The following is an 18,050-nucleotide window of genomic DNA, read 5'->3' on the forward strand; positions in this document are numbered from 1 at the left end:
TTATAAGCCGATCTCGTTATATCAGACAATAATAATACTGTGCATACATATGAATCTGTAGTTTTCTAAACCATTAACTTCCTACAGTGAAGCCATTCGGAGCAATATAAGATGCTAATAAATATTGTTTGAACGGCGTTTTTGAAAAAAAGTTATTTACTTTTATTGTCAATGAAATATATTAAAACATAAAAGAGTTGTTTACTTATATTATCAATGATATACGTTAAAACAAAAAATCTGTACTTATATTTTTTTCCAACTACATAATGTATAAAGCGTATTTTCAAGGATAACATAAACTATTGCTTCTGCAATTTTAAGAACTCTGTCATTTTTAACTGCTTTAAATGGTCCAGTATCATTCTATCATATTTTCTAAAGATGTGAAACAGTTGTATTTATTTATTGTACAGAAGTTTATTGCGGGCTGCAGTTAAGTTTATTGAGGGGCTATTTAAAAAGGTACTTATTTATAGCCACGACCCGACCAAAAACGTAAAAAACACGTTTTTGGATCTTATTTTCTCTCGTTATAACCAAATTTGCCTCATTATAGACGGTTATAGTTCAATAGAAATTTCACGGGACATCTAATGTATCTCGTTATAAGCGAAACCTCGTAATAACCTTGTTCGTTACAGAGGGAGTATACTGTATATATATATATATATATATATATATATATATATATATATATATATATATATATATATATATATATATATATATATATATGTGTGTGTGTGTGTGTGTGCAGAGAGATGACATTAGACAAAGAATCTTTTCGTCACAGAAAATTTTTGATTAGAATATTATATAGATTTGTCAGAATAAGTTAACGGATTGCCGATGTATACTGGTAGGATAATATTGAGATCGTTTAAACCTAAAGATAGGCTTCAAGACTGTTCCCTATGATTAAGACAATCGAAAAATAAGTGGTCCAAATCTCCGATAATTTATTATTACACGGACAGAAAGGAATTTATATATATATATATATATATATATATATATATATATATATATATATACATATATATATATATATATATATATATATATATATATATATATATATATATATATATATATATATATATATATATAACAACCAGTTTATTATGGCTGCAGTCAGAAGGTTGGCCGAGATGTTAGAGAAACACTCTTTGACTTTTTGTCAAGCTTTCGGAATTGTTTTATTCCTTTTTCAAGACACTGTAATATAGATAATAAATGTGTAAATGTTTACAAAATATCACAATTTGTCAGTGCAACTGACTAGTCGTTGAGATTATTTAAAACATACTTTGACACTCAACATTAATAACACAAATATAAAATATAATAATGGACAAAATACATTCTAAAAATTTTGGTAAGGATAGTAAAACTTAGTTTATTTCATGGCATCTTTTATGGTGTGTTTTAACTCTGATACATAGAGAAAAGAAAAAAATAATATGATCAAAATGTAAGTAGGTATTCTTAATATTGTATTTATTTAGCTCGAAAACGATGACTCTTTACCCAAGATATCTCGTAGGGTCTTAATCAGGACCATGTGCGAAATGAAGTTTCGATATATAAAACGCAACAGAAAAAGTATGCTATTAGAAAAAAATGAAATTATTCTGTGGAGAAGAAAATATTTAGAAGAAATACGAAAAATTCGCAGCACTGGACGCAAAATATATTATTTGGATGAAACCTGGATTAACGAAGGTCATACAGTTGGAAAAGTTTGGCAAAATTCAGTAAAAACCTGTAAATAAATATATTGTGGCCTATTGTGAACAATAATATTTAAACAATATAATATAATTAACGTTGAAAAAAAAGTGAGTGTACGCCACTGGATTTTCATACGTATTTCCCCACTTCTACGCCTTCAAACGATGAATCACTCTCCCAAATAGTGAAGTTAGAGTTTAAGTAAAATAATACAGGTATGTACTTTGAAATTTTTTTATAAAAGCATGTTAATGAATAGGATTAGAGCTAGAACAGCTTTTGAAGATTTATCAACTTATTCTGACATTATCATGATCATATTCATGACTAATGATGATCATGATCGTCATGATAATGATGGTTGAGGAAGAAGGATAATGTAAACCTTGTTTATACCGATGAGTCTTGGATTAACGTCTGTGCTTCAGTCAAAAAGGAATGGAGGAACACAACGATCAAGAATCCACGAGATGCCTTCATAAAAGGGCTCTCTACTGGACTAAAAGTTCCAACTCAAAGAGGTCCTTGGTTTGTTCTGCTTCATGCTAAAAGCGAAACTGGTTTTGTGGCATAGGCCGAATTTACTTTCTTGGTCAAGAAGGGAACCGCTGAACGACGAAATGAACGGGGACCTCTATTCATCAACATTAGGGTATCCAGTGATGCCTTATTGTGCATAAAGTACATACCTCGTGTGGCTAAATTGACTAATATATTGGTCAAAATATTTTTGCAAAAGTATACAACACCTACAACGCCAGTAGTGAACTAAAAATGTGGGTGACTATTAGTTGTCTGTCTATTACTCCTATCTAAACATTTACTCAAAATCTATACTGCGAACGAGATTTTCTAAATTATAAACAAGATTCAACAAATTTAAAAATTAAATTTTTGTAAAAAAAATTTTCCAAGAAAAACTATAGTTTTTGAAACCTATGCTTCAATTAACCAAATAGTAAAAATTGAGAATCAGTGAGGGGAATAAAATAAATACGATAGTTTTGTTGTCCATTTGTGTACTTTTAAGAGCCTTATTAGTTTTTTTACAACCACAAAAAATTTTATGAACAAAACAAACTAATGTTTTAAGACCGTTTTCTTAATATCAATAATTGGGCTAGTAGTGTAATGTTTTACCAAAGTATGAGACTAATTGAAATTAACGTTTAACAGGTATGACCAAAAGAAATTTCTCAATCAAAAATCACAACTCCTCATGACCCAACCTGTATATCTTAGGAGCACGATTTTTCTGTCTTTGTATTTAAATTGATAGACATAAGCTTCCTGTCGCGATTTCAATGTTGTTTTTATATCATCAAGCATGCATACATGTATACGAACTGAAATCAGACGATCAGGATTTGTCTAAATATTTTCCTATTTAAGTGACAGTGGTACAAAGGTACCATCTACTTTGATATCTATAAACGAAACCAATTTATTAATTATCATTTTCTGTTCTTTGAGACAGTTGAACTCTAAAATAAATCTTTCAGAAAAGTTGTTTGGAACTTAGATTAGTAGGATTAACATAGAAGCATGATTTGTCACTCTTTGTATTGTTTTCACAATTTTACAACATTAAAATGTGAAAATCTTGAATTATTTATATCTGTCGGTCAGAAGTACCGCTTTAAAGTCGCCGAAATATTTCAAGCGATTTATTATTCGACGCGCCTTCGCAAGACGAGAAGAAGAATATAAATCTAGTTTTCGTATCACTTCCGGTTGAATAGTTGTAACCGAAAGTGGCACATTATAGCCGCAGAAATACTAGGGGAAACTGGGTAACAGTGGGACACTTTTTTGCATTTAACCATACGTCCACTACTATGACATATTATATAAACAAAATTTCTTCAGAATTGTTCTCTCACATGCGTTCATTACAAACGAAAAAGTCAAATTTGAAAGTTGCTCGGTTTGTTTAGTTTGTATTTGACATATAAGGTCAACTTGTCATTTGTCTCAGTGTTGCCCATGCGTGGGTAACATACATGACAGTACAATATTTATATGAAAGAAAACATAAAAAAATTTAAGTTACAAAATATTTATTTATATGAAAAAAAGACAAATAAAAAACAAAATTAAATTACAATGTACTTATTTATTAAAAAATAGTGATCGGAATTAACGTACATGTATTAAATTGAAATTTATCTCGAAAGAGAACAATGAATTTTGCTGTTTAGTATGACCATAACAAACTAGCCTTGGCAATATCATCTTGTCTTTTACTGAAATTCTGGCAATATCTGATGCTGTGGTAAAGTAAAATTTAGAATCGATATTCTTACTTTTTCTCATAATAGTGGCATCCACCTCATTTGCATCTGTCACACAAGAAAATAGCATTCTGATATAGTAAAGTGGTTTTGATTTAGTGTTTTCTGGTTTAAATTCTACCACAACATAATCATCGACCTTAGGGTGTTCTTGATAAATCTTCAAAAGCTGTTGTGTCTACTTCCGTTTTAAAATGTTCAGATGATATATCGGGATGCCATTCTTCATCTGCTTCATCTTCATAACCCTTTTTTTTTGCTTAACACTTTTTGCTTTCTGCAAATCAATTGCCCCTATATTTTTTTGCTTTTTATTCTACCTTTCTTCCAGCTCAAGTTTTTCTAGAGTGTCAGTAGCTATCATGCCTTTTCCCTTTCTTCGGCTTTTGGATGTTTCTTTTCTAGGTTCAGCCTTCGGATATATACGAATCTGTTCCGGAGTTATAAATCTATTTTTTTCTCCAGCTTCCTCGCGAACTGGATCGCGAGCGGGGGTTTGGTTACCCATTGGCAACTGACGTCTATCAGTGACGGAGCATGGCAAAAAGTCGATGTCTGTGAATATTTCCTGCAGCACTTACAATTGCACATGTTGTTACAAGCACGCCTTTTTCTCCACTCGTCGCTTTATTAACTTTTTTTACTCGTTTTTTAGCTAAAATAAAATTATAAATCTTTCATTGCGTTTGATCGCATTGGATAAATTAACAAAGAACATATCTACATTGTGCTTATTAAAGGATATAGCCCGTGATAGACTACATCCTTCAGGAGTTCTCAAAGGAATATTTGGGTTATTCCTTATAAAATTTCGCATCCATTCCTCTCCTTCTATTTTATTAAGGGACCATTGCAGAGGCGTCTTCAAATTGTTTGTGAATGCCAATTCGTAGGCCAGTTTTCTGCAATCACTAAGAAATAATTCATTAAACATCTGCGAGCATTTAATAATGTGCTCAGCCAGGATTTTTTCTTGATCGGTACTAAATATCTTATTTACTGTCTAGTTAGGGGTATATCGAATAAATCCGTCTTCATTGGACTTTCTTTTTTTGCACATATCTGAAAAAAATAAATATTGAAACTATTTGTGGAGCATTATTAAGTACAAGTAATTACCTAGCTAGGGTTTGGAAACTTATTTGCTTCTGTCTTGCTACAGATCTAATGCTGCGACCAGTTAGTACAGCTTCAACTGCCCTTCTCATGGTTTCTTTCGAAAATGTTCCATGATTTGTCTTCCTCGGTAGATTTCTGGGCATTTTTAAAAGTTTCTTTTAGGTATACTAGAAATTTTAGAAAAAAATATAGAATGTAATTTTTTATAACATCTGGGTAACAGTGAAACATGTCTCAATGTACCCCGTCTCACTGTTACCCATTTGCCATTAAATTTAAAAAATATTATTTTTATTATTATAAAACTTAGTGTGCATTACTAAACTATGGCATCATGTCTACAAATCTACATACAATAGTCATAGTAATACTAAAAAAATCCTATTCATTAACATGCTTTTATAAAAAAATTTCAAAGTACCTGTATTATTTTACTTAAACTCTAATTTCACTATTTGGGAGAGTGATTCATCGTTTGAAGGCGTAAAGACGTATGAAAATCCAGTGGCGTACTCTCACTTTTTTTCAACGTTAATTATATTAAGTATATTGTTTAAATATTATTGTTCAAAATAGGCCACAATATATTTATTTGCAGGTTTTTACTGAATCTTGCCAAACTTTTCCAACTGTATGACCTTCGTTAATCCAGGTTTCATCCAAATAATATATTTTGCGTCCAGTGCTGCGAATTTTTCGTATTTCTTCTAAATATTTTCTTCTCCACAGAATAATTTAATTTTTTTCTAATAGCATACTTTTTTTGTTGCGTTTTATATATCGAAACTTCATTTCGCGCATGGTCCTGATTAAGACCCTACGAGATATCTTGGGTAAAGAGTCATCGTTTTCGAGCTCTTGAGAAATTTTTTTCAGTGTTGGAATTTCACTCCGAAAATAAAATGAATGAATTTTTCGACGTATAATATTCCTTGTCTCGTCATCCAAAACAATGCTTTTCCTACGTCTAGTTTTACCTTTTTCTTGCTTTTTATTTTCCGATGTATTTTTAAGTACACGATAAATACAGCTAACGGATACTTTTGTTAAACTGCTACAAATGTTGACCACTTGGCTAACATTTAATGCCATTTTTCTGCCGACAATTCCTTCATAAACGTTTCGTATCATTACCTTCTCTTCGGACGTTAATATTTTCCGTCTCTTTTGCGGCTTTTCATTTTTGGAATCAACATCAGAATTTTGCTGTCTTCTCTTGGAACAACTCGGTTTTTCGTCCATTGTATTTCAATAATCACAGAATACAACTAAAAATTCACTATAAAACGACAAACTATAACACTCTTAGTATCAATAACATGTTTTATCAATACTACAATACAATATTGATAAAACAGTATTGACAACAATAAGTTTACAAACTTATCACATAAAATATACTCACAAAATGCAACACATGCACTACCCATAGAAACGTCAATGTAAATGAATCATTTCTTCGGCGAAAAAATAATAAAAACTAGTTTTATGGCATGTCTGGTCCGAATTGTAAAACGGAGTTTCCTCGCTAATTCCAACATTGCCAAACGATTGAAAAATAATGTTTTAAAACATCGATTTTTATTTTATAAATTTAAATATGTAACGAAACGGAACAGATAAATAAAATTTATTTCATTACAATTTTGTGCTTAATTTTTACTATTGAAAAAATCATGTTTGTTGGTATTTTTATGACAGTAATAATCACTGCGTGGAAGAATACAGGTTTTGTATGACCATAATTACTACTTGTGAACAAGAATTGGCTACAGTGTACGACAACTTCTGGTCAAGTCTACTATAGAGAAGCACAAATAAATATACTACTTTATATATTCTGTAATTTCTTATGAGGAAACGCAAATTGCAATTGAGAAAACAGGCAGTTTTCGAGGGCCGCTGTGTACATTTAAATTTGAGGATATTCGGCGTTTAAACTATGAAATCACTCTTCTAAATTGAGGATTTCTACTATAGTTCCCACCAAACACACTCAATCACGATAAATTCGAAACTGAAACTGCGCGGCTGCCGAACATATTAGAAATCAGTAACCTTGAATACAACAAGCACGCACAAGTAATGATATCTACACTTTATCGAAAAAGAGGGAAGATATTTCAAGTGTCTCACTGTTACCTATATCTCACTGTTATCCAGTTCCCCCTATATGTGATATACCAATTAACGCGTAATGTCTAGCTCGAATATTTAGTTCCCGTTTGGATGTCATTTCCGGTTAGAAAGTTATGGCCGGAAGATTTCCACAAATAACTCAAAATTAGTAAAATCGTATTATTAATCGATACAAACGACAAAAAACAAACACGAACAAGAAGAGTTCACACATCAACTATCGGTTCTACTTCCGGTCACGTCGTGTGAAAACCTAGTACTTACGGAGCCCATTTGCTTGTTTTATTTACTATTTAACATTGACTTTAAAAAAGTTAAGAATAGACAAAATTTGATTACATGTGTAGCAAATCGTAAGTAGTAGGAGTAACTAGTGTAATGTTGTCTATCGTTTTCTATCGTCATTTTCTTCTTAATTTACAAAAATTAAAATTAATAAGTTTAAATTGTTCATTATCATCATTCAGCCTTTATTTAGCACGTCCACTGCTGAACATATGCCTCCCGTAAAGGGTTCAGCAAATATATCTTAATTAAGTAGTAAATTATAAAATTACATTAAAAATAATAGACTTAGTAAATAATCTCAATTCTTGCGAATATTGGTAATGTTTCAGTTTTTAATATCTTTGATTTTCATAACAGCAACGAAAAAATGATGTTTTCAAATTCAACTCAAACGTACGTACCTACCGAAGATAAATATAAACAAAATAAATGGTCTACATTTTTATTAAAGCCCGAACGACCAATCCCAAAGCCCAATAAGGTGATAGAACAAGAAAAAATTATAGAGGTAAGTAATACACAAATAAATATTATTTAAATAAGCTTGTAATGTTCTCCATTTTCGACTTATTTTATTATACTTATATCGATTATTTTATTTCGTTTTCTTGTCCGAGTCCGTTTGAGAAATATTAGAATTTTAATTTAAATGTCAGCTTGATTTATGTGTTCATATTTTTCGATCCTTAAGTTTCGTTTTTTTTTATATTATACGTGAGTACCATTTTAGAAATTGTTTATTAGATATCAGATTTCATTAGTTGTATATCTATATCAATAACGTTTTTTTAGATCATTTGTTCTCCAATTGTATTTTCCGTTATTCCCTTCATCTTTATTTGAATAAACTTCTCCCTTAGATACATTTCTGCTAAAGTCATTGGACGTTAACCTTCTAATTAATTTAGTTATGAGAATCAACGTAAAGCGTTTAAATTGGCATCATTTTTATAAAATATAAGTTAATAACCGATTTTTAGAGTGACTTATTCGTTATGGCCAAAAATTTCATAATATTACATTTAATAACGAAGTTAGTACAACTTAAAATTCTTAAATTTATTAAGTAACAGTTCCAAGTTAAATTAAATTAACACGATATATTCCTTAAAGAGATAAACTTCTTAACTATAAATTATTGCGCAGTGAAAAATTGTTTAAACAGGTCGTTTTAGTCCTGCACACCGAACTTATTATCATCACACTCAAATGCAATGTACTTTGGGACCAATTTTTGATTCATGACCTTTAAAATCCAACTCTATACCAGTATGAAGCATATTCTTTCCTAGTAAGTCAATCAAAACCCAAAACGCTCGCAAAAAATTCGCTCCAATCACTTCTTCCCATACCAAAAACAGCAAACTTGAAAATCCTCCACGACCAGTCAAACCCTTCCGCGTCCTTTGCAGCAGCAATGACATCAATACTGAGAGAAAATTCAAATCTTAAAAAGTTTAGAAACAACCCCTAAATATTCAACTTAGTATTTCTAACCAAAGCTAATTTTTCAAAATCATCAACCCACGAGAAATTCTGTAAAACAAAATTAATTAAATAAAAATCTTACCCGACGGAATCATGCAATTCTGCGTTGTTTATTAATGAATTCTAAGAATATCCAGAAAAACTTAAAAAACACATTTTGGGTAACATTATGGGTAGATCCGAAAATAGATGATATACCGGCGATTCATCACAAACATACGACAACCTTCCTATTCTGGTAAAACCAAATATTCATTCACATATCACTCCAGCCGTCTCAAGAATAATAAGAGATTGTCGAAATACTGACTGGAACCTTGACAAAAAATTTGATCTTTGGTAATTTACCAATATTAGGCAATTTCGATACAACAAAAAGAATCTATAGAATGCGCTCCAAGATATAGCTATATAGAATAGCTTATGTGTATAAGAATCTTATACACGTAATCTATAACACACTCCATTCTCAATACATTCTGGCCAAAATAAAACAAAAATAGCAAAAGCATATAACCACTATTATAAACGAATTAGAAATGTAACGAATACTTTACTTTACTTTACGTAACACAAATAAAAAGGGAACACTGGCAGAGTTTCTCAAAATACATGGAACTTTACGACTTCTACTTAACACAAAAAGAAATATGGGGATTGATCAGAGGACAAAGAAAAGGAATGAACGAAATAATAAAAACGAAACACATTCAGAAGAAAACATGGGTAGACTACTTTCGATACCTATTTGCTGAAGTTGACGATAATGAACCACCAACACCAGAGGTGACGACAAACGAAGAAATAAATATTAAGGAGGAAGAGATAAAGAAAGCATTAAGGAAATTAAAGAATACAAAATCACCAGGAGAGGACAGAATACCGAACGAACTCCTAAAGTACTGAGTGCCAGATCTGACCAAACAACTATTAAAAATAATCCAAAAAATAATAGAACAAAACAGAATTCCTCAAGAATGAAGATCAAGCATCCTAATTCCTCTCTTCAAAAAGGGAAACCAATCGGACTCGAAAAATTACAAAGGAATTAATTTATTAAACACAACACTAAAATAAGCACCAAAGTGATAACAAATAAACTGAATAAAATTATAACACTAGCAGAAGAACAACAAGGTTTCAGGTCAGGAAGATCATGCACCGTCGCTATATTTATACTGTATCAAATGCAAGAGAAATGATTCGAATACAACTAACCGGCATATCTATGTTTCGTAAAACTTGAGAAGGCATTTAACCCGGTCAAATTAAAGGACATTATCCACTTATTCTACGCAAGAGAGATACCTCTAGAAATAATTAAAACGATCGAAAATATTTACCAAAGCAACACAATAATAAAAGTAAAAGTGGAAGAAGAACTAACCGACCGTATTGAAGCTGGCAATGGGCTAAGACAGGGAAATTCCCTGTGTCCTTTATTGTTCAACCTGATTATGGATGAAATAATAAAAAAAGTAAGAACTAAAAAAGGATACCAAATGGGAGAAAACCAACTTAAAATAATCTGCTATGCATACAACGCAATACTACTTTCTCAAAGTGAAGACGATTTACAACGTATGCTGCACTAATTTAGTATAACTGCCAGAAAATTTAACATGTTAATTTCCTCAAAAAAGACAAAATGCATGGTTACAACAGCAAATTTACTAAGATGTAAATTGGAGCTGAAAGACACTATGGGACAGAGCTAGAAGTGCAGATATACGACGTAGATGCTAGGTGAAGAACATCAAGAACTGGGTAAGAAATATAAGAGTAGAATAGAACGACCATATAAGCCGAATGACAACAAATAGAGTAGTAAAGACGGCAAGAGACGGTTCCCTAATAGGAAGACGATCAGTAGGAAGACCACGAAAACGATGAAACGACAACTTACTGGAGGCACATTGAAAAATAGACAGAGTCATGTCTGTATAAAAAAAGAAGATGAAGACTGTGAAAAACTAACTGAAATTGTATCACTTAGTAAGTTTCGGAAAATATTCGGGTCAGATTTTCATATAGGATTTCGTCTGCCAAAGAAAGACTAATGTAATATTTGTGAGAAGATAAACTATTTACATAGCCTTAAACAAGAGGAAGAAAACATTTCTGAAGAAGGTAACATTTCTGTTACCAGGACATAGTTGCTTGTGGACTCCGTGCACAACTTTTCAGCCGTCGCAAAACGGCGTGGTCTCCAAAAGAGTGGCCCACGATTATACGCAATTCAAGAATTAATCTTTTTAACTTTGCTACTCAGTCATTGGTTTTTTGAATTTTTTTAAATTGGAAAAATTTTGCAGAAATATTAATTCCAAACAAATTCAAAATCAACGTTAGTGAACTTCGCATAGCCATGTTTAATAAAGATAACCCACAAAGCTTCATTGTTTTAAAGTATAGATTCTTTGATAATAGTGAACTGAAAACCATAAATTTGCAGAAAACTTTAAGAACACGCCGTAATCGTAATAATAGCAATACCGCTCCCAAACAGCTCTACAATACTCAAAATTTCGGTAACTAAATACTTAGATTAAAAATAAAACTCTGTGATAAAGATGTTATCCCAGCAGAGTTTAACCCTCCATCACTCGCACCTCAAAAAATTACGCCATCACTCGCGTGTTAGATTTTATCTAACATATGGGTATAAAACAAAACTGCAAAACAATTACTAGGTAAACTAAAAAAATATACACATTACCCTAGAACAAAACAAATAATGGAATTTATTTAAAAAAAATGTACGCATTACGCATAAAATTAGATTTTTTCCTCTTCTAGGAAGTGGTGGCAAGTAAAATTTGTTAAACCAGTGTGCTCTTTACATATCGGCAACTTACAGTTAGTACAATAATGTTGGGTAAACCTGTTTTTCCTTACAGGGCAAAAAGGAAATCCTGGTTTTATAGTTGGAGTTGCCCCTTAAGAAACTGATGGCTTTTCTCCGGTTATATTTAGGATCCTGAGTCTCAAGTGAAAAGGCAGATTTGGGATATTGGAACGTCGTTGAAGATGGGACATTAAAGGTTGCTTGCCAAGCTCCGCAATGTAGCTTCTTCGAGATGTTACAATATTAGTGTTATTGTTGTAAATTATTTGGCTGTTTATAGTTGAAATATTTAGTAGGCTGCAAAAAAACAGTAAACGGCCAGCGATTGCTAAATCGAGTCACCGAGTATTCTGCCTTCATTTTATTAACAACATCCATTCCACCTTTTGTGAGGTTGTAATCAATAATAATCTCTGGCTTCATGGTATGCTCTTTGGTGTTTTCATCAATGAAACCATCGCTGTGTAGTGTTGAAAGTAGTATGCAAACCATATGCAAACATGCTACTACATAAAGGTCTTCCTTTTACGTTTATCAACTCAGAGAGAATTTGTTGTTTGTTTTTACACAAAGTACCTATCGTTGTCAAATCGTTCAATAAAGAGTTGGCTAAGGGTACAGACGAAAAGTAATTATCCATAGTTACATTTCGACCGGTTCCACTTATGGGTCGTATAAGTCTTTTTACTACACTAGACGTATCGTTGGGTAGTTAATATGGTCCTTCAGGTTGTTTGCCGGAGTAAATTTCGAGATTTTGTGTGAAAAATGTTCTAGCATTCACCAATGCATAAATCTTGATTCCGGATTTCGCTGGCTTATTGGCTATATACTGCCTAAATTTGCATTGACCACGGAACGGTTCCAATATTACATCTATGGTCACATAGAATCCAGGAGTGTATGCAGATAAACAGTTAGTGACAAACATTTTATATATTTCTCGAATGGGTACAACATTATTAACTGCCGAATTTTCTGGCCTCTTAGTGGCGTCGTCAAATTTTAAAGCTTGAATTATTTGGTGAAATCTTTTCTTGGACATAGTACCTGTAAAAATATCTGGAGCTGTGCCATCTAATTTCCAGAGTTTATTAGTATTTAAATGTTGTGCTCTCTTTACCCTAGCAAGGAACAAAAGTCCGATAAATGCTTAATTTCCAACATTCTAATATGATTTTGGCGCCTTTTGCTTTTGCTTTTACCCCAGGTAAGTTCGTAACAATATTACAAGCTTTGGTGTTATCTTTGGGAGTGGGATTCATATGTTTCAACCATGGTGTTTTACCTTTGCCATAAAATCTTGGTTAACCATCATCTTGGCCGCTTTCTTCCATGGCATCATCAGGATCACTGGGTAGCTCTTATGTGGACTGCTCAGAATACATATTGTGGATACTGTGTTCAGAACGAACATCACTTAAGTCCTTATCAGAATCTACTGGTTCCACATCGCTGTTTATCTCTTCATACCATTTTAGTAACTGGTTTTCCATTTTCTTGTCAATATTTACCTGCAATAAACCAAAATAGCGCTTATAATAATGGATGTTCAACAATCTATAGGTATTTCACTCAAAATCGTACCTTTTATGATAATATTATAACTTTTCTTAAGTGATCTCTTACTAAGTAGAGAGTAATAAGAGTATATATACTAATTTGATTAATATATTTTGTTTTTCCCTGTTAAAAACACTACAACAACATCACACAAATTATACTAATTTTATAATTAGGAAAATTATATTTTGCATTTTTAATTAGGAAAATTGCCTTATTAGTTTGGTTTTATTAAGTAATTATGTATTGCTCCATACATATACAAAGTCCAATATCTAAGCTTTACATTAATATTATCGTAAATAACATAAACAGCTGTAAAAAGTTAAATACGCAGTGTGGTGCAAAAGTATGGAATAAATTCATTATTCCAGAAACAGACGACTTTAAAAAAAATTCTAAAACAGGTAAATTTAAATTTTTGAATGACCATCAATCGCTATATATGTGTTGGACATATATGGCGATTGATGGCCACGTCATCAGTCTGCGCTTAATGACGCAATCGACAATTTTTTTAAATACAAACCGACGCCACAGATTTCTGCAACGATGCAATTATTTGAATATTTATTTCTACAAGGTTAAATAAAAGTGTTGGTTTATTATTGCAATTTACTTATAATAAATGTTTAGTAATATGCAATTAAATTATAAAAAATATTGAAATTGACGACCTTTACCAATGAGTATATTTATTGTAATTTTATTTTACTTAACAAGGTTCATAATTTTGGTTAACCCTGTAAAAATGAATATACTTACCAATAATACATCGTTGCAAAGGCGATTAGTAGACCTTTTCAATAATGTATCTCATGACCTCGTTTTGTATTTCAAAAAATCGTCGATTACGTCATTACGTCAACGCTGATGACGTAATCTCCAATACAAATGTAGCAATTGATAGCCACTTAAAAAGTCAAATTAACGTGTTTTAGGATTTTTTAAATTTGTTTGTTTCTAAAATAATGAATGTATTCCATATTTATGCATCATACTGTATAACTAGTATCAAATAAAATGTTTAGATTAACATCTTTCTGGTTATTTTCAAATCAAATTGTATTAAATAAACGCATCAAATGCTGTTTATTCAGTAAAAATTAACGTTACATTTTGATGAAAATAACTTGAAAGGTATGCCTTATCAAATGTTAAGTCTAAAGTGTATTAGAATATGGAAAGATATTTGTGATAATGAAGTTTTTAATAACAAATTATAATAGTAAAAAGCGATGTTAAGAAGGAATTTAACTTACGTTGCTTAATAATATTTTGTTTGCTTTGGCTCAGGAACATTGAAATTGAAATCGTATAATCGTATTCTATATTACAGAATGTATAAGAATCTGTATTCTTGGCTGACGAGTTTTGTTTTTAAAATATTGATCTGAAGCTATTTCCTTCTGGCATGTTAAAGTAATTACTATTTAAATGGGATTAAGCCACAATTAAAGGTTAAAGTACGTTTATTGACGTTTCAATTTCCACTTCGGAAATCGTTCTCAAAATACAAACACTAGCAAATTAAACAAATTTTGTTTTTTTGTTACTTGGTGAAAAATTCTTCTAATAATTTAATTTTATCTGACTCATTTATATTGACAATTCAGACATACATTATACATCGTTATCCACCGTTTTTCCCATGTTTCTACATTTTTTTACCCATTTCACTAAGGATCTGTCCAAATAGATTTTAAATAAGGTGGGTGACAGACAGCAGCCTTGTCTTAGTCCCTTTGTTGTTTGAAAAGGATAGGTGATTTCTTGTCCCATTTTAATTCTTGCAAAGTTTTGTTCGTAGTATTTTTGAGTGGCGTTAATAAGAATTTGGTTTATTTTCAAGTTACCCAGTTCTATCCATAGTTGGGAGATTGGTACACTGGCATATGGTTTTTCCAAATCTATTAACGCTATATGGCTTTCTCTATTCCTCTGCACTCGTTTTTCATTGCAATTTTTAATGTGAAAATATTATCCATAGTGGAGCGTCCGGCCCTAAATCCCGCTTGTTCTTCGGGTTGTTTGACTTTAATATCATTTTCTATCAGGTTTCGTAGTACTTTTAAGTGTAGTCGGCCTATAGTAGCAATCACTGCAATCCCTCTATAGTTTTTAGGATCCGTCTTTGTGCCGTTCTTGTGTATTGGAGAGATTGTATACGATTGTATCCATTCTTCTGGAACTTCTTCTCCGTTTAATCATCTTTCGAATATAATTTCAAACAGTTTTGATGATCCATACCTAATCAACTCTAATTCTCTCTTCTTAATTTCATTCCCTTAACTGCTTCTTTCACTTGTTCTATTGATATTTTTATTCTTCCTTCTACTTCCACTTGTTCATTTGTATGTCTAAACCTTTCTCTTTTCTCTGTTAATAAGTTCTCAAAATGCTCTACCCATGTGTTCTCTGGTATTCTATTTATTATGACTTGGTTTTTTGTCGTTGTTCTCATCGTTTTTATAGTTTTCCAGGCTTCAGAGCTCTTTGTCCCTCCTATATGGTTGTCTAGGTATTGGCATTTTTGTTCCCATGCACTATTTTTCTTTTTAACCATTTCTCGTTTGACTTCTTTATTCAAGTTTTTATATTGTTGTTTTTGTTTGTTTGTCTCCGTGTTGTAATAACTTCTGATATACTTCCTTCTTTCTTTTTATCTTTTCTTCCACTTCTTTATCCCACCAATATGGTTTATCTACTCTCCTTACCTGTGGCCCTAAGGCTTCTAGCGCTGCGTCCTTCATGCAGTTTTTTATTTGTTCGTATTCATCCGTCGTTGATCTGTGTGATTTCTGTAGTTTTTGTATTAGTCTCCAGGAGTAAAGTAACTGTGTGCTCTGGTTATCTAGATTTCTAAGGTGTACGTAGTTCTTTCTATTTTTTCTCTGTGTTCTTTGTTGATGTCTGTGTGGTTCCTGTCTACGAATGGTGTACATATTTTTCCTAATATCAGGCAAGTGGTCCGAGCTGCACTCTGCTCCTCTATTCACCTTTACGTTCTTTACTCTTAACTTAGTTTGTTATGTTATGTTTGCTTGTTATATACTTAGCTTGTTATGAAATAATATATTATCGATTTTAGACCTCTTGTGTGCTGATACTAGGTGTATTTATGTATGTTCTTGTGAGTGAAAAAACCATTCAAAATCTTTAACTCATATTGTTGGCATATATTTATGAGTCTTTCTCCGTTGTTGTTAATAGTTTCTTCTCCATGCATGCCTACCACTTTACTTTGTTCTTGTTTTCTTACTCTGGCATTAAGGTCTCCTCCGCATATAATCTCATGGCTGTTAGGAATTTCGTTCAGGATTTTTCTAAAGCCTTCTTCAAAAGCTTACTTTTCTTGTACTGAGTAGTCATCATTTACGGCATATACCCCCAGAATTGTTATTTGTGTTCCTCTTAGGAGAATCGTCACTTTAATAAAACGTTCGTTGTATGCTTCCCAAAATTTAATATATTTTTCGAATTTCCTGTGTACAAATATTGGTATCCCTGCTCTTGCTCTTTGATCCTTTTCCACTCCTGAGAAGAAATGTACGTATTTTTTTAATTTTTCGCTTCCATTTCCTTTTTTCTTGGTCTCAGAGAAAATGGCTATATCTAATTTTCGATTTACGAATTTCTGCATAATTTCTTGTTGCTTGTTCCGGATTTCCTGTATATTCCAGATTCCGTAGTTCATGGTCCATTTTCGTTGCTGTTTTCGTCTACTGTAATTTCCGTCCGGTAACCGAGGCTCATTGGGTTTTTGATGGTTAAGCGACATGGTATGTACTCGTCAACAGCAACTGACAGAGTACAAAATGAGCTCACTGAGAACTTTTCAATATTCAGAGGATTGGCTGGTACCTACAACCGACAGAAGAAACAATCTCTTAACAAATAAATCAATTGATAGATAGAGATTGCCACCTATGCCGATGACATTAGTATTATTTCTCGTAGAATAGAAGGCGGCAGAAATATATTCATAATTAAAAACAGGGGCAGAAGAGACCGAATTAGAAATATATATTCAGAAGACAAAAAAGCTAACACAGGCATGAGCTGTAAGACGCACAGTTAAATTGGAGGACGATATTGAAACTTTAGAAAGTTATACATATCGGGGATTACATTAAACATGGATCGAATAGAAGAACCGGAAATTTAAAGACAAATATTAAAGTAAAACAACGCCTGCTTTTTACTCGCCCATGTGTTCCGCTTCAAAAAAACACAGTGGAGATCGAAAATCAGATCTACAAAACTATTATCAGACCAATAGTATATTATGGATGCGAGACATGGGTGATGACAGAAGACACAAAACTAAAGCTGGAAGTCCTTCAGAGGCTTTGTTCAGCTGGTCATGTAGTCAGAATGGAGACCTAAAGATTAACAAAAAGAGTCCTAGATAGTAAAATGCAGGCCGCAAGATAAAAAGGATGGCCACGGAAAAGGTAAGGGGATGAAGTGACAGCCGACGCGCAAAATTTGCTAGATGTGAAAACCTGGAGAAAACGGCGCGTGACTGGCAAGGCTAAAGGCATAGTTTAGACTTTAGAGGAGGCCTAAGC

The 18,050-nt window shown here is 32.2% G+C and overlaps 1 protein-coding gene across 3 annotated transcripts in view; it reads left to right on the forward strand.

Annotated features, from left to right (window-relative positions):
- LOC140452410 (uncharacterized) overlaps positions 1-18,050 on the forward strand; it is a 90,401-nt gene that overhangs the window by 20,526 nt on the left and 51,825 nt on the right. For 2 of the 3 annotated variants that reach the window (XM_072546648.1, XM_072546666.1), the window contains exon 6: positions 7,932-8,085. In XM_072546648.1, coding sequence (XP_072402749.1) covers positions 7,932-8,085 — 154 coding nt within the window. The remainder of the gene's footprint in view (positions 1-7,931; positions 8,086-18,050) is intronic. The other variant, XM_072546657.1, reaches the window with a different exon arrangement.

This window comes from Diabrotica undecimpunctata, chromosome 1 (assembly GCF_040954645.1).
Source record: "Diabrotica undecimpunctata isolate CICGRU chromosome 1, icDiaUnde3, whole genome shotgun sequence".
Classification (NCBI taxonomy): Eukaryota; Metazoa; Arthropoda; class Insecta; order Coleoptera; family Chrysomelidae; genus Diabrotica; species Diabrotica undecimpunctata.